The sequence below is a fragment of the Necator americanus genome, chromosome V, assembly GCF_031761385.1.
Source record: "Necator americanus strain Aroian chromosome V, whole genome shotgun sequence".
Lineage (NCBI taxonomy): Eukaryota > Metazoa > Nematoda > Chromadorea > Rhabditida > Ancylostomatidae > Necator > Necator americanus.
Window position 1 is genome coordinate 22,357,895 of NC_087375.1, and position 22,192 is coordinate 22,380,086.

Genomic DNA, 22,192 nt, shown 5'->3' on the forward strand with positions numbered 1-22,192 from the left:
ATGGACAGTCAGAAGTGGATGGCATGTGCCATCCTTTCGCTCGTGATCATCGGCTGTTTCGGCAACGCCCTCTCTTTTCTGCTATTCAGTCGACCGCACATGAGATGTTCTTCGGTGGGTTTTTTAAGCTAAGGTGCGGAAGTTTCACTTGGGATATCAAGCTTTAAGAAGTCATTTGAGATGAATGATTCGTAGATGTGGCACTGTTGATCTTCTCAACATATTAATGTGACATCATTTGTTTTGATAGCAATTGTTCGGAGTGCTTCATGACCCGAGCGAGATGGATGCGTACGCCTCTGTACCACCAGTTGTTCTCGCCACTAAGTTAACGTCTTGTGAGATTGGCTATGCCATTGATTGTAATTTCCTGGTCGTAATTCTATCAGCAATCTTGATATTTAAAATGGAAAAATCAACGGACGTTACCAGCTTAAGCCACTGTAAATTTCATTGGTGAATATGGCTAATAAATAGATTTGTCCGCTCCTTCTATCACCTAATACGTAATTTATTCTTTCCGGCGACGCTATCGAGCTCCGATCGCAGGGAGGAACACATTCGACTGTAGTGCTTTCCCTTAGTCGTTAAAGATGAAAAGTCTTCTGTTCCAGGTGAACGTGCTTCTGTGTGCTCTGTCGTTCATCGACCTCTCACTTTTGCTACTCTCTATACCCACCTTTGTCATACCAAGTTTGGATCTGTGGTGAGTGGTGTTTCTCAAGTTTCTGTGCAAGAAAGGTTTTCAAAATATATTACAAACTTCTGAATTAGAAGACCAAACAAAATGTAGGGGATTCTTCACTGAGATTCTATCCTCATGAAATCTGCTTGAATTTTCACATCCGTAAACAACTAGTAACAACTTTTCTATTTTATTTCCTTTTCCTTCATAAAATGACGAATTACCCGCTTCCTTCAAACGCTTGCTGCGAATGAATCTGGATCTTTAATCCTCAAGTTAACGATAGGTGATTTCCGCAGATTAGTGTCTATCGCGTTAAGGACACTTACTCGCTAAAGTACTGGGCATCACAAGTCAAAACACAGGTAGCCCCTCACTTTTTTTAATCCAATAACAAATGTACCAACTAGTACTTTCTTAGCTTCAACTCTTATTCCGCTTTGAAGCGCAATTGCTGGATGTGCTCGAACTCTGTTAAATGTACTCTCTTGCCATCCATACACTTTCACACCATTTATGTTCACGATATTAACATACACTACTGTCGGTGGTAGTTTCGCTGTCCTCAAAGAATTGCAACGTGCATCAGCAGCCGTAACTTACAACCTTAAAGGCAACATACCACTAATATAACGTATTGAGGAATAAAGCTGGAAAACCTAGAGATGGGGTTGTATACTGCGGGACCAGGAGTGGTTCCGCTCATTTCTCCATAATCGTGGTAAAAGAATGGCGTCAAAGACTCCGTCTTTCACGATGATTTCAGTTGCAACTGTCACCCTTGTACACGCGCCGCATCCAGCTATGGTGCGGTTGGAAGGAAATGCGTTCTCCTCGACAGCATATTTAAGTTAAAACAATGAAGAGGTTGCTGACCGGACCAGAATATATACATGGATGAAGGTTTGAATACTTCTCGTAGGAAATTAAGCGGTTCCCCCACCGTATTCTAGGAAGACTAGGGAGAGTTGAGCGGAACCACCCCTGATCCTGTAATCTGCAGCCCCTCTAGCTAGCTAGCTATCTTTTCCCACAGATTTCTCCACCACGTTAGATTCGCGGTAGACTGCATTTGATATAGAACAGTAAGTGGAGGTGGCAAAGAGAGACACAAGAGGCTAAAACGAAAGAAAGTATTAGATTCAAGCATGGTTGCTCCAATGCATTGTGGCCCACTTCACCGTGATGACATGAACGTTTTTCGTTAATGGTACATGATCTAGCCATTTTGTCGCAATACTATTCGTTTACGTCGTTAAAGGCAGTGCACCACAAAATTGATGATGTTAAGATCGAGCATTGCCCATGTTCGACTGTCTTTGAATCTCGGCATGTTGAAACGTAGTTTTTAAAATCATTTCCTTGAGCTGCAGCCAAGATTGGTATTTATTAAACAACGACTAATGTTCTGGAGTTATCGCCTTCGTCAGAGCCTGGAAAATTCAAAGCCATTAGTGATTTATCCTCTCAAGTGCCTCATCGCCCCTACAAAAAGCATCCAAACGGGTCACAAGGATTTTATGTAAGGACTTCACGCCCGCCCCGTAGATCAAAACCCGCATAAGTCTTGATATGGGGATAACTCATTTGTGATAACAATGCACTCATCCTTCTTGTTCATTTTTGGACTTTTGGCGGTTATCCAAAAGGCCTCCAGTGTTCTGCGCACTCGCAGGATAGTACGTTGTTTAATAAGGACGATCAATACCAATATTGGCTAAAACTCAAGGAAATCATTTTAAAAACTACGATGTTGAGATCTCTTCACGATAGGGAAGGACAGGAGTGTAGATCACGAGCATGAACGCGATCGCGTTCAGCACTTCTATAATTGTACTGAAAAACGACCTCTGTGCACAACCCACGTCCGGGAGCAAGTTAACAATAGTGAATGAGCTCCCTTGAGCAGCCTTTTCAAGTAGAGCCCGTGAATAGATTGCAGATGATGACCAGCGCGATGCAAAAGGCGGAGCGTTGTGAGGTGTTTTGTCGGAAACTTCAGTTGCCAACCCCGTCTCTCACGCCGTTTTCAAAATATTTAGGAAGAAGGGAAGCTGCCACCAGCATATCCGAATAAAACAAATGAATGGACTGCTGAGGTGACCTGAACATGTTCATAGACAGCGTTCTGACGTACCACGTCGGAACTAGGGCGGTTCCTACGCTGTTTTTTTTTTACGATGATTAGGGAGAGATGAGCAGATCAAACGTGGGCCGTTTAATACAAAAAAAAAGCACTAATGAGAAAAAATATGCTTGCGTGAAAGAATCCGTTGAACTGAAATTCGGAATGGTTGTTTGACTTCCACGATCTAGTATTTCCTAATGACTTGTGTGATGCAGTCGCATCTTTTGAAGGCAAGCCACGCTTTGACATCGGCCACTAATTCATCAGAATCGTCATAAACTTTATTTGAGTGTCAGTTTTTCAATGAATGAACTATCGAAGTGGTAGTCTGTTGGCACCTCTGTGGGAGAATATGGCGAATGAAGAAGCAGTTCCCAGCCTTTATTGGCGATAGATTTGATGACACCGATGCCGTTCCACGTGTGGACGCGCATTATCCTAGTGGAGAATAGTATGATTCTTCTTGTGTCGTCTTCTCATCTCGATTGAAGCATAAAGGTGATCAACCTGAGAAAAGTAGACGTTGCTGTTGAAGGTGCCCGCCAACATTCGAGCTGTTGCGCTCTCCTCTTCATTCGTGACTGCCAGAAGTGCCTGATCGTTGGTATCCGATGTTCTCTTCTAGGATCGTCCTCCAAGCCTGTGTCGTCAGATTTGAAGCGAAAAAACCATTTCTAGCATTGTCTTTCACTCAATGTCCGTCACCGAAGAACTCGCTGAGATCGCGACATGACTGTGACGCGTACCATCCGTTTTCGAAGTGGTAGAGGATGATATAACGAATGTGAATATTATTTTCGTTACGCATCTTTACGAAAAGAGAAAGTGAAAAATGTTCTTATTTTTAAGAAATGGAAGGCAAAATGCAGTTTTTTTTGTGGTTAGAACGCCCGCTAAGAAACCGCGAATAGTTATGCACCAATCCAATATTGAGATCATTGTTTGGATCAAACAAAGATAATTTTGTATCTAGCGCCTAGTAGAAGAGCCTTCAATTAAAATGTGAGGCACAGACCCAAAAATTCTTTCTTGCTACCAATTTTTTTTCTTCGAGAAATCTTGGCTATTGAAATACCACTATGAAATTGACCAAAACTTTCAAAATAGCACACAAAATAGAATATTTCTACTATTCCTCTTCTGTTGTGGAAGACCACCAAAATTTGAAAAAAAAAATACAAAACAGAAAATCGCGAACAAAATTTCGTACGATCGTAAAACGAAAGCAAACAGACGAAACGGTTATTGCATGGAAGCATGCTGATGTACTGATTTGCGTCAAAGCTAGCTGGAAAGTGGTCAAAAATTTTACGGGGAGGTCTCCTCTCGCGTATGTACATCGCAACTATCGAGAAAAAGTGGAAGTGCAGAGGGCAACTAAGGAGGTCGAATCAGTGAAGTGTAGCTTTTAAACAAAGCTATTAGGTTTCTTTCGTTCACATGCAAATAAACTCGTACCGTTCTTTGTGATGTGTCAAATTGATTATCAACAGTTGTAAGCGGGCGCATGAACCAAACAACACTTTCTCCAACATAAAGCTTATTGAAAATTCGAGAAAACCGTAAGGTGGCTTAATGGCAAAGCACGCGGAATTTTAGCGAAGTATCCTAGAAATGGCCTCTCAAGAAAAAGAAACAGTAAAGTAAACAGCATGATATACAGGCATCGTTGCAGGTCGTCTCAACAGTCAGCAATGACATTCCTTGCTTATGTACTTAAGCTAGTATATCCAGTGAATCTAACCATGCAAACGTGTAGCATCTACACAATGGTGATGATCACATTTGAAAGATGGACAGCCGTTTGTCGACCACTGCAGGTGAATCAGCGGAGTCAGCGTTTTACTACTACTAAAGAAAAGTTGTACACGGTGAGATTTGTGTAATTTCAGGTCCGAGTGTGGTGCACTCCTAAGAAGTCAAGGATAGCTGTTCTTTGCATATTCATATTCGCAGTATTATACAACTTTGCCAGGTTTTTTGAGTACCGCCTAATGTAGGTTAAATTTGAACATTGTTGAGAAGATCTAGAGGCGCATAAAGGATAAAAAAATGTCTGGGGTTAATCAGTCCGCTTGAAATGCGCGTTCACCACGTTCACTTCACAATTCTTTAAGGTTCACGAAAATAGCCTTTATAGTGACTTGGAGCTCCACCCGATGTGTCAAGTCAGTGTTTTTATCCTCCCAGACAAATCTGGTACCAACTTATCGACCCCGGTAGGGTAAGGCTTGGTTGGGACTAGAGCGGATTAGAACCGCTGATCGATCGTGCGTACAGCGGAACCACGCTTCACCTGCGCTTGAAGACGTATATTTTCTACAAATTTTTAGCATTTGTTTTATTTTTTAGATTTTTGTTATTGTTCTCGTACAACTACGGTATAGCGAGAATATAGATGGTTAGGGAACCATCAGAAAGGGCATATAAAAGCAGAGTTAATCGCTCTGACACTTCAAGACAACTGCTGCAGTTAGTCCTACGGTTTTGCTTTCATGGTCGAAACGTAATCATGGTCGGGCCAAAACGGCTGGAAGCCGATGTAATTGCGTAAGCGGTTGCGATAGAAGTGGTGCGATGAAGTTAGCGCTAGTAAACAGGGCAAAATTCTTTGTTGCTCCAGTCGCAGAGACGACCAAGGTTTGTTCCAACCGTTAGTTTCACCGCGTCACTTCAAACCTATGCGTTTACGCAGCTGCACCAAGTTTCGGGTCGTTTTTACCAGTTTCTATCCTCAACGCAATCAACATTTAGTAAAGATGACATTTTGTTACCTTTCTCCGCAAATATCCTCAAACATTTCGAATGCAAGAATCAAAAGAATGCATAGAACGCGTGGAAAAAAGCTACAAGCTCTCGAAGTGTAGACCTCGTAAATTGCTATGGCCGTGATGCGCAGTGCGCATCAACAGAAAGGAACGCTTCGTAGGAACCCCAAATAAGTGTTGATTGCAACTCTTATCCTCTGGAATCATTCTATAAGTGGATCATGTGATAAATGGCTAATGTCGTTTTAAATATGCTTATATCAATTGGTTTGTCAACCTTTGGAATTCTGGTTCGCGATTCTGATTTTGCTTGATTTGTGCGCATATATAATTATTAAAAGAACCGCTAAAAAATTCAGATTAGGTCGGAATCGAAAAAAAGTTTAGTTCGTAAAATTAGTTTTCCTGTTAGAGAAGTTTCTACATGAAAAAGAACTGCTGAAAAACCCTTGCTGAAAAAGAGGTTGAAGTTCGCTCCAGAAAAAAAAATCCAAAAAGTCACTGTGCCGTGAAATGCTCCATGAAATAAGACAATTGTGTTCTTTTGTTGCTCACAGTATCTTATGAAGGACAAGGCCGCTCCATTTTTGAGTAATCGAGGCACACTTTTAAAAGATGATTTTCTGAAGAAGCAGAGAAATTCCCATTCGGAAAGATCTTTTGTTTTGAGGAGAACCGTTCTGAGTCTTGTCCATCGAAAATTTTTAATGTAGCGATGAAAATGAAGGAGAATAAGTCCGCAAATATCTTTCATATTTCAGACATACTCCTGATGGTGCGCTGTACGAAAAGTGGCTACGAGATCCTACAAATTATCGGTAAGTGTACACGAGATGGATTAGTTTCGTTTTAGTTCAAAATTATAGTTCTTTCTTTGCTCATTCCTATTTAATTAATTCATTTAATTCAATTTAATTCATTTTGTTTCCTACTTAATTCATATCCTAGTTAGACGCATTTCCAATTTTCTTGCGGAACCTCATCGGCAGTTTTTGCTCAACATGCAATTTATAACTGTGACGATTTTTAGTGGCTACTACGTTGGGTACTACACAATTTTATACGTACTGACACATTTTTTGATCCCGTTCACAATTATGGCCGTATTGAATGGTTCCGTGATCTCAACTATGTGGCAAGGACGTCGCATGCGTCAGATGTTAACTAGACAAGTTGGTGGCATTACAACGAATATTTTCACAGGGAAATATTAAGGGGATGATGAATCGAAAGTCATGGATTTCAGCAACAAAGAGAACAGTCCACAACAGTAATGCTGCTGATTGTCACGATTGTGTTTGCCGTTTGTAACACGCTACCGTTTCTGTTGAATGTCGTCGAAAGCGTATTTCCCGACTTATTCGTAGATCCGGTATGTTTAAAACTAGGAATCCCTAACAAACATCACATAGTTCTGCTGCAAAAATGAATGATAAATAAAACAGAGCTTTAGAAAGGTAGATGCATTAAAGTCAGAGGAAAGTTGCCCACAAGTTCTGGAGTCTCCTTTAAAGTTTGGATTTCCACGAGAATAAGCAAGAAATAAACAACAAATCTATCAATAGTGTTTCCTCCGTTGTTGTTTACAACTTCTTCCCAACATTCAGCGAGATGTTAAGCGCCTCTACGGTAGAAATCAGCTGGTTCCCACTCAAAAAAGTCATGCTTGATCAATTTTGAGCCCTTTAAAAGCTTCATCTCTATACACTTCACGAAGCTCGCGAGCAGCTTCTGTGGCTTCGGACCCCGACTAAACGCAAGAAGCAAAAGGTGTCGAAAAACCGTTTTTGTCGACTTGACACCCCGTTAAACACATTCTTCTAGACCATGCAATTTTCTGTCGAAAAACATAAAACGGAATGCCAAAACATCTTATTCTTCGCGCAACATTTTCACTGAAGAAATTGCCGGGATTCATGGTCCAACCCAATTCATGCAAAAATGTAAAGCTGTCCTGCAACCAATACGAATGACTTCGCTTCATTCATAGAAAAGATTGCTAAAGTGTGCCTATGACACGTTAATTCGTTTTCTTAATGTTGACTGCACATATCGTTAACTAAATACATTCTTGTTCGAGATACGACTGCAGTGACTACGCATATTTCGCGTCACGTTGAATGTATAAGTGCTTCAAATCCGTCGGCGTTAATGGGTTAATGCGATAAAGTAGTTGGCGTTCATCAATCTCCCTGAGCTGGATCGACGCTTTCGACTTCTGAATCGTTTGAGGTTTACGAACGCGTGTACAAGCTATGCAATGAATTTGGAGAGAAAGAAAGTGTCAATTCATTTTTTATCTCCCGGAAAACATTCTTTGCAAATTTATCGTTATCGCAACCGGAAGAAGGAGAGGCTTTGTTGGCCTAAGGAGACTTCAAACCATTAACTGCGTAGTCGCAGTGGTTCGTGTTTACACCGACTCTGGAAAAGAACAATTTTTTGACTTTGAGCCAATATGAAATCTCTCGATTCCGAGATCCCTGAGAATAATGCTCTTTTGAATTAAACTGTTTCTATCTTTTCTGGCTATTTCTTCGTCTCCACTATTTATTTAGAAGGATTAGTGATCCCACGTGGAAATCAGAACAGTTTGTGCTCTCCTGATCGTAACATTTTCACCGGGTTCTCCCATTTTTATGCTTTTTTATGCTTCTCATCATGTCGAACGAACACTTTGTCGAACTTTCTGCGCCACTTGAACGAAGTGCACCTCCTGATGGAGTCTCTCCTCAATCTGTAAATAGAATTTTTGTTTTGATAGCTTTTTTTCGCTGAAGCCTGGGTGGTTTTCTTTTTTCCGAATGGTATTACGACTTGATGAAAAAGTTTAGTGTCGTATATGCAAGCGCGCCATAAAACAAGGAAAAATTCACTTTAAAAAGGGAAAAGTTGTTTCTCCAAATTTGAAGAGTTGCAATTTTGAGCACGTTTTAAGAACTTATGACGAAGTTACCTAAGTAATTAGTGATTTTCTGTCATCTATCCGCTTCTATTATCAGTAATTTCTCAGCAGATAATAACTGCTACTAACTTTCGAAACCACTGCTGCTCATAAACACTACATAAACAGTTATATTTGTCATAATGCTTTTAGAAATATGCATTCATAATTTGATGAGAGCACGTCAAAGGACCCCGTTTAGTGATTCTTTTTAAAGACAAATACCTTAAAATATAGTGAATCGTTTCTCTAAGGCACTTCTAAGAAGATTCTTCCGAGTCAAAAACATCATAATATAAAATAACGAGCCTAGTCCGTGTGTGTGTGTGTGTGTGTGTGTGCGCGTGCGTGCGTGCGTGTGTGTGTGTGCGTGTGCGTGTACGTGCGCGCGCGTGCGTGCGTGCGTGTGCGTGCGTGCGTGTGCGTGTGTGTGTGTGTGTGTGCGCGTGCGTGCGTGCGTGCGTGTGCGTGTGTGTGTGTGCGTGTGTGTGTGTGCGCGTGTGTGTGTGTGCGTGTGTGCGTGTGCGTGTGTGTGTGTGTGTGTGTGTGTGTGTGTGTGTGTGTGTGTGTGTGTGTGTGTGTGTGTGTGTGTGTGTGTGTGTGTGTGTGTGTGTGTGTGTGTGTGTGTGTGTGTGTGTGTGTGTGTGTGTGTGTGTGTGGTGTGTGTGTGTTCGAAATTCGAAATTCGAAATTCGAAAAAGGGGGTGCGACGGGTCCATCCGGCGTCAGATAGCTATAAAATGAGTTGCGACGGGTCCCGGAGCGTCGGATTGGCGCGGCGGCACCAGATGCCTATTGAAGAAGCTGCGATGGGTCCCACGGCATCGGATCCTGCACCACAGAAGGCCATAAAATTGGTTGCAACGGGTCCCGCGGTGTCGAAATGGTGCGTACTAACTTTGTGTGCATGTCGCAAAAGATAAATGGTTAAAGCCGTTCCATAGCCGTGGTCACTGGGCGCGTTGCTTTTCACCTTCATGACTCCTCCACGTATCTATTTCCTTCTTCGTTCGCCTCAAGTTGGTATCATGCCGTTCTCAGAAAGTGGAAACGCGCATGAAAACGGCTGCTTAAATAGTAGCAGGATGTTTATGTGATCTGACGTGGAACGTTATCATAATCAGTAGGATGATGTCTTTCACGTCATTTTATGCCAAAGCACCATTCTTTGATAACCGTTTGTAGAAAACAGGAGAAAAACCCACATTTGGCGTGATACTTTTAAATATTGTCTATAATATATTGATAAGGAGTGTTTGGAGCTGAAGCTCGATTGTTCTGCAAATGTAGAACTGACACGTTTAGAAAGAAGACTATGAAATCTTTCGCATTTAGTTATAATATAAAAAAGGAAGAAGGATTGCCGGAGATACACAAGTCCAATTTCATAGAACTGATAACACTAATATTAATTTCAGTGAAAGCGAGCGAAGCAAACACCACAGAAAGTCTGAAGTCCGGCTTTAGCCGGACGCTCAGACTGGTTTTCTCATATTCTCATTCTCATTCCTTGAACAATCACGAAAAAGAATTGACGAAAATTTTCAACTACGTTGATGTGGTTCGCAAATACAGACCGATTATTTGCTGCTTGCTTGATTGCTTTGATTTCAGACCACCATGCACATCGCGTACACTCTCAATGACCTTTCGAACCTGCTTGTTGTGCTTAACTCAGCCACAACATTTTTTGTTTATTTCACTTTCTCCGAGAAATATAGACAGACGTTGATCTTTATTATTAAGTAAGTTTACTGAGATAATTGCATAACGAATTTTCGAAGGAAAATTTGATTTAAGTTCACTTGATTTCCAGTCTTCTCACAGTTGAGCTTTTAGGAATGGTTGCTGCGCATCAGTTTCTGACTATAACAACTACACGGCAATGTCTCGCACCGCTTCAATGCGTGTGAATTCTGGAACAGGAGATTCTCAGAGAGCTGGGAGCAAGTTGAGCACAAGCAGGTCTTTGATTTCAATCTCAATACAGCTCTAGGGAAAGTGCGCGTTCTGCTATTTTAGCCGGAATTCAGACGTTCTACTGAAGCCTCTTTGCCTACAAAAGCGAAACGATCGGTTTTCCTCTGAGTATAACAGCAGAACCAGTAAATATCACGAAGATTTCCGGTTACCACGTCTGCCGACGGAAAAACGAAAGAAGAAACATAAGTGTGTTTCTCAGGCTATATCCTTTTTCTTTCTTTTCTGAATTATGCTCGTCTAAATCTTACTGGGAAACCTCTGTCGATGTCAGTGCATTCAGATGGTGACATTCTGTTCTGGACATCGCAAAAAAGAATAACGAGATGCTCAATGAGAGCTCTCACCCACATAATGATTTGTTTTTATGCATTATTGCTATGGTGGTTTACTTTTCGGATGCAGCAACTTAGAACAAGGGCTACTCTTTGGTGCAAAAAGAGCGCTGTGGAATAAACACGATTATCGGCTTTGTAGGATGTAAACTCTTGCTTTGGTTAAGACTATAAAAACTAAGGGAAAGCTGCCACCATAGATTTTTATTTTAACTTCTACTATCTTAAGAAACTGAGTTTTGCCTATTGCCATTTTCTCCGTGTACAATGATTCCGCAAGCCGTTTTTGCTATCATTCAGTAGAGCAAACAAATTCTGGAAAGAAGATGTGTGAAAATAGGCTCTTTGTCTACAGATTTCATGTACTGAGCGTCGTTGCCTCCACCAGGAAATCTGTTTAGAGTTGCATTAACCTGAAAGATTCTGTTGAAGCTTAATCTAAAAGCAAGACAAGCAAGGGCATTTTTCTCAGTAGTTTTGTTCTTTTTTTAGTCTTGAAGTCTCCCTTTCAGCGGCTTATTGAAAGTTGATGAGAATATTGTGGGAAAACTGAAGTTCCTATTAAGTTATGTTAATTCATACAGACATTCCCACACACAGGCTGAGCGCACTAGTCAGCGCTGATTTAGAAGAAGTTGTTGTGCTGCAGTCGGAACGAATCATATCTATCCTGGAGAAGGCGAGAATCAGTAGTATGTTAGATCCTAGAAATTTCTTCTGTTTTGTTGGGATGGTATTTTCAAGCATTCGTGTAGTATCACGCTAATTGTCTCGCTAGAAAACAGATTTTACTTTTGTTGTGAACTTTTTTTTTTCTCTTCACGACGATTAGGGAAAGATTGCAACGCGCCCCGTAACGTACTTCTAGCGTACTTCGCAGGAACGAACCCCGTTCCAACGCCGTTTCTTACGAGGATTACGGAAAAGTGAGCGGTCGTTACTTGTTTGGACGTTGTGTGAGAATTGATTATAGTTGCTACAGAGGAATTAGAAAGATAAGAAAACTGGAGAAAGACTGCAGTAGTAGTTTACTCTGTATTTTTTCAACTACGGCTGTCTTTCCGTTCAACTGTACAATCACTGGAAGCGAGAAGTGTTGTTTCAGGTTAAGTGTGGCGGATTCCCAGATCGCTGCTCCAGAAATTCGGGTCACGTTCAGTGAGGACGTATCGAATCCTCCGAAAACCCCTTAGTGAGCAATCAGATTAATTGTATTCTTCATGCCATGATTGAGGACGTGCTGATATCAACGGGTCTTTTATATTCACTCAAGCTGTCATTGACTCTTCTCAATCACTGCTAATATTTGAGGGTGGTAGCTTTCAGGTTCTATGGTTGTGCTAATATTTCATCTGCTACATTGATGTTCTGAAATAAATGTGTATTTTGCATCTTCTCTCTTTCGGCTTCTGAAAAATAGCCGAGAAATACGAAGCGAATGTGTGAAGTCTGTTATTTTGATTCTTCACACTGCTGTTAACGTCTGTTCCTCTTTTTGAACTATTTCAATGTCTATCGCTGCTGTTAACTGTTTATTTAGTGTAATGAAACCTTAACGGACACGTCAGGAGCAAAAATTGATAAAGCAAACAGATTTGTTCCGGAATGACTTAATGTCCAAACTTAACTGAAAGACCAATATTTCCTTTATTGCTTCAAATATTCTCCTATTTCAATGCTAATATATACACATAGATATATTATACATGCTTTAGAGAACACACGCCAATATACATTTAGCCACTCCATGTGCCATATGTTAATGATGTCTGTACAGCGGAGAAATGAAGCAGCAGCCTACAAATGGGATATCATAACTATTTGGAAATGTGTAGATTTATGTGGTAATTAGAGAAGAAAACAAGCTAGAAGATGACGGCTAGACCCTACCCATCAAGAAGATTTTATAAAAGTGAACTTATCGCAACGGATTCGGCATTTAAGAATAGTGTTATTAAAGGAGATTAGAGGTGAGGTAGACCTCACTTTGATGATCGCCTGTGCAGCAGCATGGTCGGTTTTTAGCACCGCTCATCATTCGAAAGTGTTCCACTCCAGTAAAAAAGATCATTAATTCCAGGCAAATTTTGGTGCTGGTCATACTTACTGTTCTTCTTGAACGTGTTGAACTGCTGCTGAGAATTATTGCAAGCATTCCTGTTCTACTCACCGTCTTTTTTTACTTGTTCAAAAACGAGAATGTCAAAGCAAAACATGCAAGTGTTTCAATGTTGAGAAATACTTGTAGTTAATGTAAAAAAGGCTAAATTTGTAGAAAAAAATATTTTTCACTGGGCTCAAGGTGGGTGGGCACCGCGGATCTCCGAAAGAAGCACCAGAAAATTCTATTGCGGGCTTCAAGAAGGTGAGTCAAAAGTGCAAAAGAATACCATTTAAAGTTTGGTCAGAACTATATGAAGCACCGACAGTTTCGTAAGCGGCTGCTGTCGAAGCGGCGTAGTGGGGAGTAGCGGTTGGAGTCGTGTAAGGATCCTCGCTGCCGCCACTCACCTCTGCAGTTCGTCATGGTCTTACCTCTATTCCGGCCACTGTCTCTACTGCACCGCTTCGAACGCAGCCTATTAAGCTAAGAGAACTGAGGAAAATTTGGCATAGCGTTGAGAGCGGTCCATGACTGTCCATTCTTCATGTCGTTTTGATACGGCTATATAAAAGGATAAGGTCACTGGCGTATCAATACACTTGGGATGCGCCAACGCGTTTTACTGGAATTCGTAATCGTGGAGGTCTTGGAACGCGTGTTGACCCATACAATGAACTGTGGGGGCCAGCCGATGATCAAGTCAATGTTTTTATCCTCCCAGACAAGTCAGGTACCAATTTATCGACCCCGGAGGGATGAAGGTCTTGGTTGGCACTGGGGCGGTTTCAAACCCTCGACCATGTGGCTACAACGGACCCCTAACCGAAAGCGCCACACCAGCCGCGATACGGCTATATACTGCCTGTAAAAATAGAAATGTGTGTAACGCACTAGGGTTGTTTCTTACAGGCAGTGCACAAATCTAAACAAATCTCTGGGATCCGTCTAATTTTCATTCAATGCTTGCCCAATAAATTGACGCTGTGGAACAAATTTTGCTTCATCTATTACTTTCCCGGCAGCACAACAGACGGATGTTACAGCCTAACGCGACTAATCTGCATCTGAAGTGAATCGATCTTAAACGTATTTGAGGGCTTCCAGTTCCATAGTCTGTGAAACATTATGTCTCGCTTGAACTGCCTGTCGACGCCAATTTTCTTCTGATCGCCGCTTTAGCTTGAACTCTCTGACAGGAGACCGCAGACACTTGATTAAGGAGTTGAGTGCCGAACTACCTACAGTGTACCTTTGCCTAATATTCTTTCTCTCTCGTAGCTGCTCTCACTTTTCAACCGGCCCAGACGTCCAATTAGTTGCCTTTCACCATAATTCCCCCCGAGAATCTCGCGGAGACACACATCTGCTTACATTTATTAGAATGGAGTCATAAACCGCGAATGCAAGTACTTTCGATACAAGATCGACGACACGTTGCAGTTTCGCGGTGCTTATTGTTAGACCCTCATTCGTCGGCGAAATAGTGGCAGGCCAAAGTACGTTCAAACAGTCTTAGAACCACATCAACTGTTTTCGCATGCTATCATCGACGTCAAATTTAAACTGAAACGATCGCAACAGCCTAGTTTTCACTTCCAATGGTAAAGCACATCCGACTTTTGAACCGCAACTCTTGTTCCTCGATTTCTTTCTTCAATTCTCCAGGAATACCATCAAAGCAGATCACATTAAAACAGACGGGCATGAGAGTCGAAAGCAGCTCCGAAGTTCAGGAAGGCCTCGATGCCGCTGCCACACTTCGATCGTTCTCCTGAGCAATAAACACTTTGTCAATCATAGACCGACCACGACGAAAGCTGGTCTATTCTCTGGATACAGGCCAGAACGTTCGACTCGATCAAAGGTTTTCCGCAGTTCACGCTGTATTCTTCACGTCCGTTCGTTTTCACAATCGCAATTTTTTCAAACGTTTTACTGCTCAGGGAAAGAGTAGTAGTGCAGACTTCCTCAAGGGACGTTCCTTGTCAAAACGTAATCGAGTTAAAGTTTAAGAGTTGGGACCCACTGCTGGCGCTCCTCTTATGACGTTGAGTGGTGGTCCTAACTACGTGAGCAGATGGCAACGATGAGCTCCCTTGAGTGTGGATGTTATGATGAGGTTCGTCCGCTCGCAAGAGTCCTCTAGACAATTACGGTCGCCGGACAGCGTTTCCTTCTTCGAAGAAATTTTCAACTATTTTCCAAACACATCGCATTGTTATTCGATATCGAACTCGCATCAATTCCGCCGATCGAGTCCAACTCCGCCACGACCTCTTGCTGATTAGGTATCGTGGGACAGCTTTTTGTTGAGTTCATCATAAAGGTTGTCGCTCTGGTAGTTTTCTAGTGTTTCCGTAAAGGCGTGAACAATTGCAATCAGAACTCTGAGTCTTCCGCGATACCACAGTCGTGCAAAGACACCTGCCGAGGTAGATAGTGTAGTTATCGATAGTGATGGAAGAGCGGTCATTGATGCACCCTACAATTTCTCCTGCATTGCATCAGACGGTGCACGCTGATATCGCAGCGAGAGAGTGAGTGAGCTTCACAAAGTTTCGCTCTCTCCATATCGTCTGGAAAGAGAGAGAGTTCCTGGAGCTCACTCATAAGTCGAGTTGTTGCAATGTCAATTTTGAAAATTTATCAGTAAGTTACAATAGTGGTGATAATGTTAATTAATTTTTACTGCATAATAGACATAAAACAAAGAAGATTTCCCAAAAGCTCTTCTTCAACCAGATATACATGCAGATATACAGTATAAGAATACCCATCCCTTTTCTTTAAAAGTAAAGGTAACCATGCGCTACCTCCTGAGCTACTCCTCTTTGCTGATCTTTGATTGGATTTGAACCTTAGAAGAAGTTAGACTTAAGAAAGAAAGAAAGGACTATTTTATTTGTAGGCGAAGGAAGCTAAATGTACGTTCGTCGAATTTGATATCCATTTATCATCTGACTTCGTGCCAGTGTTGATGCACGATAATACCACTGGACGTACTTCCCGCAGAGAAGCAGTTGTTTCTGAAACATCATTGCAGCACATAAAAGACATTTCTCTTAAATCAGTGAGGTAAGAATTTAAGTAGGCGTCGGCTACAATTTTCGTTAACAATAAGAAAAACAGTGACAGCTTATCACTTCACTGTAAAAAAAAATATGGTAAAAGATATAGAGTAAGAATAAAGTGTTTTAGTCCCTACTAAAACTCTTCTTCAATTTCTTGCATGCGTCATGATATAGGCATCTTTGTGGAAAGCCCTCTTGAGTCCTAGCTGCTCCTAAACTTATCCTGAAACATTATCGCCATGCAGATGGAGATGAAAGTTTTAGTTCAGATTTCGAAAACTGTTAGTTACTATTGATACAGCTGTTTTTATCCATACATGCAGTTTCTAGAGAAAGCCATCCTGTGAATGAAATGCAGGAGAGTAGACATACGGTGGTGAACGCTGGGATGAAATGCCAATTATGTACGACATTGAAGTGGTTCACATCTCATTAACTTCTGATAAATTCGCTTGGAATTATTGCGCGGTACTGGTGCGTCAGAATAATCGCGCTGATTTCATTTCTAGCACCGATCTGTCCGGGGGACGTTACGACCTGGCAGCTATCTGCATTTTCCCGTGGTATGTCGTCCTGAAACATATCCGGGCCCATCTTGCTCAATCTTCAGCTAGTGTTCCTTCGCTACTGCATAATCTACGAAACCTTGTTTCTAGGTCATGTTGTCTATCAATGCCTCAGATTTTCTTTTGCAACCTCCGTCCAGAGTTTAGCCGAAGTAGCTTAGAAGTCGTCTAAACAGTAAACACTCAGGGCTTTAAATTGGCGTGGACGATCCATAGCAATCTCCGATTTACACCATGACAAAATGAATTGTTGATGTAAGGTTTACAACAACTTCGCGCTGTTTGAAGCGAATACTGCCACATCGTCGACTTTCTTGAGGTCGAGGGACGTGTCGATGGTGCTAAAAGTGGTGGTGGACGGTGAAGTCCATCCGGCTGGTGTTCGAACCACAGCAGCCGTTCTTCTCTTCATGTCGTTCATTAAACTTTCTTGGGATCGAGCACAGCGTGTTGAGTAGTAGGGAACGAAGAAGAGAATCGATAAAGTCTAGAAAAGCTAAGATAGGCTTGCATAGTCTTCGAATGCCGCTGCAACAATTTCATCTCCCTTCTGAAAATGAATACTTGGTCAATCGTAGATCGACCACGACAAGAGCTGATCACGGACATGTTTCTAAAAGATGTTTGATAGGTTGATTCAAGATGTTCAAATATTGCACATATGACACGGCGATAATCGTCTGTAATTATAGACATATGGCTTCTTGTGAAGAAGAATTATGATGGCGTGTCTTCACAAGTCAGGGGTCCTTTTCGTCAGTCCATATTGATAGAATAATCTTATTAATCTCACAATTATAAGAAATAAGAAGATTTCACCAGTTCCGTTTTAATTCCATCTATCCCTCTCCGCGGAACCTTCGACTTAATCGGCGTTTCTTTGCTGACCATGATGGTCTTTGGCCATGCACGAGACCGGTCTTTGGCCATGCACGAGTTCAGTGACTGATGCTGCTTGCCGGTTCAACAAGGTGTTGAAATGTTCCCTCCAGATTGTCTCTCACCGACATCCACACCGTTGGCAGTGTTTAGGCAACATGTTCTCGTCTTGCCGATAAACTGCCTTGCAGAGTATGGGATTTTCTCTGGTTCTTTTCCTCCTACGCCTTCTCAAACTCCTTCGATCTTGGCGTCTATTCGTTCTCGTGATCACGTTTCAACTGACGACGCAAGCTCCTGCAAGGGCTTCTCCCGGCTGAAGGTACCAGCAGTGGCGGTGAACTGTGTGGAATACACGTACAGAGATTGTACGCAGATTTTGTCTCCGTAAATGTAAAGATCAACTTCTCCCTCGCAGTTAAAACCGGGAGTGTTTTTTTGAAGCATTCAGTGAAAGAGTCAACTCCATCCACTCTCTTGATTCGTAATCCAATATTGATCGTCCCTCGTTAGCGGAAGTTCTGTCCGCGTTCATCGTCTCTCAGACCTGCCACATCGAGCTTCGCATAATGACGAACTCAGTTAATCTTTCCGGAACCGTGCCATCGAGCTGGGGGGAACTGAGAGTTCGGAATCGAATGCGACGTCCCAGACGCCTCTAGATTTTTGCATATCTGACAAAGGGATGTTTTGTCAAAATGTAATCGATCTGAAGCTTAAGAGTCGCTACCTTCCGATTCCGCATAAGTACTTTTGGTGCTCTTCAAAAGTTAAAGGGGTCCTTTGTCACGTAAGGTGGCATCGATGACTCCTGTTGAATATGGATGCAATGATGAGGTTCGTCTGCACGCAAAGGTCTATCAGACAATTTTCGTTGTCCGATGTTTGCTCAGTGTGATAGAACCATTCTTCAAGCACTTTGGATTGTTGTTCAAGTTCTATCTCTGCATTCGCATCAATTCAAACAATCACCGCTTGCTGTTTTAGTATCTTTGATATCAACGTATTGAAGTAATCACAAAATGAGTCCTTACTGTAGTCCTCGGGTTCTCGAGTCGTTGCAGGAGGATGAGCAATCACGATCCAGAGTTTGAGTCCTCTGCGATTCCACATAAGTATAAAGGCGCATCTTGACGACACAGTTGATCCAACTTTTACCTCCACAAGTTTGTTGTAGTCGTTTCCTACAGCTCTTCTGGTGCTTGCCTTTCATCACCATCGCCGCACCAAATGGTGTATATTTGTTGTCGATAACGATGGTGAGGCGATCCCTGAGATGTGTCTCCTGCAATGCAGCAAACAGTGCACGCAGACATCGCAGAAGTCTGGACAGGGAAGCTTCTTGGAGTTCACTTGCTAGCGGCTGGCAGTTCAATGTTGCGAGACGGATATTTTTCGCCAAATTCCATGTTTCCCTCGGGCATCCGACCTCTCAGGGTATCGGCTCTGGTATGGTGCTAGACGACAGCACCCTTCTGCAATATTCGGAAACTTTGCTTCACATAAGGTGCCAAGTTAATAATCAGACTTGTATACGTTACCTCAGTCAATTATTATACAGAATGATATTATTAGTTTACGTCAATTGACAACGACGTTTGAACTAGCGCACAAGCAAAATACTTTGAAGCATACGAAACTTTTTCCAGAGGTGTTAAAGACCATATACCAACTCTTTTTGAAGCTGTTGAATGGTGTCGGGAAAATAAAATGCGCATGATTTTCGACGTCAAGGATGCTAATAAAAAGGTTAGTTTTCCGAGAAACCTTTTCTTGGTCGTTTTTGGTGTTTATTTAACGCTGCACTAAACAATAAAAGTCAGCTTTCTGTTACTGTTTTGGAATCGTAAAGAAAAAGATTCTGCCAAATACTATCTCGGATTAAAAAAATCAAATATGATGACGATCTATAATGACCATGGCGAATTCATTTTTGGTGGATATTGATCCCGAGAGAGCATATTGCCAGAATAGTCGAGCAGTGGCAAAAGTTCAGATACAGATTAGTTATGTAGCCAAATATAATATTAGTTATGCAGCCAGATATAATATTACATTTGTTTCGAAATGTCAAATGATTGCTTCAGTGCTTGGGAAGTGCTACAGAAAATGTTAAAAATGCTGTGATTTCAGTTTTTGTAGATCTTTGATGCCTCATTTCAAGTGCGTTCTCAGCGGTAAAAAATTAAAAATCAATTCCGGAAACATGCATGCACTTTTATTTCCTCTTTAGTTTTTTTGAACCAATTTTAAAACGACCAGGCATATTCTGCTTACAGATGATGGAATCTCTCACAAAACTTATTAAGACGAAAAATTTGTACGACATTGTAATTGTTTCAAGCTTTAATGCTAAAGTTCCTTACATTATTAAGAAAATAGATAAGAATATACTAACCGGTAAGCTCAGTCCATATACATTATTTTGATTGTGTAAACTGCTAGCACTCTGCCTCTGCCCTCTGCCAATATTATTGTAGGTTTTACACACCGTTCGGGATACATGAGTTATGAGGACGATTCACGGAGCACACGTTTTCATACGACTATTTATTTCTTTTTCTATAGGATTGTGGACGATTTAATTGAATTAGGTTCGGGATTCGCTCATTTTTGTCGGTTTGTGTTTATTCATATTCTGTCTCACTTAACGTGCTGATTTAAGGCATTAGATCGTTCCTTTTACCGCTATTTTTGGGAGTCGATATGCTTCTTCTGCACCATAACAATATCAATGGGTATATTTTTTAGATATTTTTGCGACAACACACACAGCCTCATTTGTATGATTGCAGCTATCTTGTTGAAGATTCACGGTTGTATGGAATTCAAGTACTTGCTTGGACAGTGAATGATAAAATTACTGCAGATTTCTTGCATTCGATCAATGTAAGCATTACGTTCAATTGTTTGCGTTACAATAACTGTTAAACTCCAGGTTCCATTCCTCACGGATTTTCCACATCTTATTACTTGAAGTGGGTGATCATCACTGATTTTGCGAAAACTTCCAGAATAAACTATTTCAAACTCTCAGTTTTTTCAAACTCAACCTTTGTAACAGAAACAACTATGTTTTCTTGTTTTGACAACAAGGCCTTGGTGAAACGATATTTATGGCAAACTGACCATTCTCACCCTCTAGCAGCAGAGAAGAAAAGAACCATTCGACAATGGAAAGAAACAACAGTAGATGAGAAGTTTCTGAAGGATATACGCTGTCAGTGCAGTGTGCTACGAATACTGCATCCTATAAAGAGTTGTTAACATTGGGTTAATAGGACTACTACATATTTCGAATTAAGTGTGCAGCACAACTTGCTAGAATGGTTCTCTTGGAAACGGTGATTGCTGCAACCGCCTGGTTTCTTGTATCTTGCGTAAATTTGGCGCTGAATGAGTTTGCTCAACCCACCCAAGTACGGCACACCCACCGCAATGGATGCTCCTCTGTTTCACACACATACCCTAGACCAATTGAAAGTACGAGGCGATAACTCGACTGAGGGAAAAAATAACTTCTACTACACGTGTGTTGGGTCTCTGCATATATTGATTGTTACCCACTTTGAATTTTCGTGTTCTTAGATTCGCAAAGTGTTCTGTTCTGGGTGTTGCTGGAGAGTGATCAGACAATCAGCGCCAATCTCTATTTGAAACTATTGCAGATGCCGGCCGATGCAGTGCGCTAAAAAAGCCCTAAACGCGGCAATGGTGACGATACTATTTCTGTAGAGCCTGGGCTCGACAGCTGCGCCCAAGTCTCCGTATAGCTCGGACCTCCACCTTTTCTGTGCTCTGAAACAGCATCTGAGCGAAAGAAAAACTTCAAGAAAACCCAAAAAGGTGCTAAACGAATATTCGTCTCGTCATATCCTCTCTCTGTGCAGAAGAAAGCCATTGAGACGTTGTCCATTAACTAGCTAGATATTGCAGATAATGATGATAATTACTGTTGTTGATCCTTGATTTGTAATAATAAAACAAAAAATATAAACTTCTCAAGGTGGAAAAAATTATGCAAAGACACAATACGACTCAATGCTCTAACGGTTACGGTTTGGAAATCAGGAGAAAAAAACGGAAGTGCAGATGTGACGAGTCAAAGTTCCTTCTTGCGTTTGCATCAAACGAGTAAAAGTATTTTTTTTCTTTCTCTTGAGGTGAAACTGTCTTGAACTGTAGATCTATGAGATCCAAAGATAAGTTGAAGCGTACACAGAAGAATCGCAACATTAGAGTAGTGATTTCATGTTTTAAAGAAGAGCGACTGTTACATGCCTTTAAAATATGGGTACATCAAAATCATCTGCAACCAAATTAAAACACCCTGTACAAGTACTCGATTTCTCGCAAAATGCTTCATGCGAAATTGAATTTCATCAGTGTGAATCGCCCTGACGATTTTTCTTATTTCGCAAGTAGAACCAAGAAGAGTAGTTGAATGATGAACCCCGAGCTCTTAAGCGACTTTGGGCTCTATTTTGTAGAGTTTTTAACAGATCTTGCGAATAAATCATAAGAAAGTAGGTAAAGAGAAAAGAGGAGCGAATAGATCTGCATACATGTAGGAAGCATGCGTTTGGAAGAGATTGGTTTGGATGATCGCTCAATTAACAGACACGGGGCAACCAATAGTTTGCCAGTATTACGATGAAAGCCGTGGTCCTGAAAGACAGTCATGCGGTTCTCAAAAAAGCTGAAAATGATTCGAGTCATTAGAAGCAATCAG

General features: G+C 41.4%; 2 protein-coding genes across 2 annotated transcripts; both read left to right on the forward strand.

The window, feature by feature from the left end:
• On the forward strand, positions 1 to 12,033 carry RB195_014838 (uncharacterized protein; the record flags this gene model as incomplete). The annotated part of the gene is made up of 11 exons (XM_064205268.1): positions 1 to 114; positions 615 to 706; positions 4,489 to 4,633; positions 4,706 to 4,809; positions 6,343 to 6,399; positions 6,612 to 6,753; positions 6,828 to 6,953; positions 10,140 to 10,270; positions 10,365 to 10,490; positions 10,548 to 10,694; positions 11,946 to 12,033. The coding sequence occupies 11 exons, from the start codon at positions 1 to 3 to the stop codon at positions 12,031 to 12,033; spliced, it is 1,272 nt and encodes a 423-aa protein (XP_064061149.1).
• A 797-nt stretch (positions 12,034 to 12,830) lies between these two features.
• Positions 12,831 to 20,437, forward strand: RB195_014839 (uncharacterized protein; the record flags this gene model as incomplete). Its single annotated transcript, XM_064205269.1, has 10 exons — positions 12,831 to 12,853; positions 12,921 to 13,056; positions 13,116 to 13,205; positions 15,853 to 16,019; positions 19,110 to 19,209; positions 19,740 to 19,860; positions 19,941 to 20,054; positions 20,126 to 20,198; positions 20,256 to 20,349; positions 20,399 to 20,437. 10 exons carry the CDS (start codon positions 12,831 to 12,833, stop codon positions 20,435 to 20,437), a joined length of 957 nt encoding a protein of 318 aa, XP_064061150.1.
• Positions 20,438 to 22,192: the final 1,755 nt, after the last annotated feature.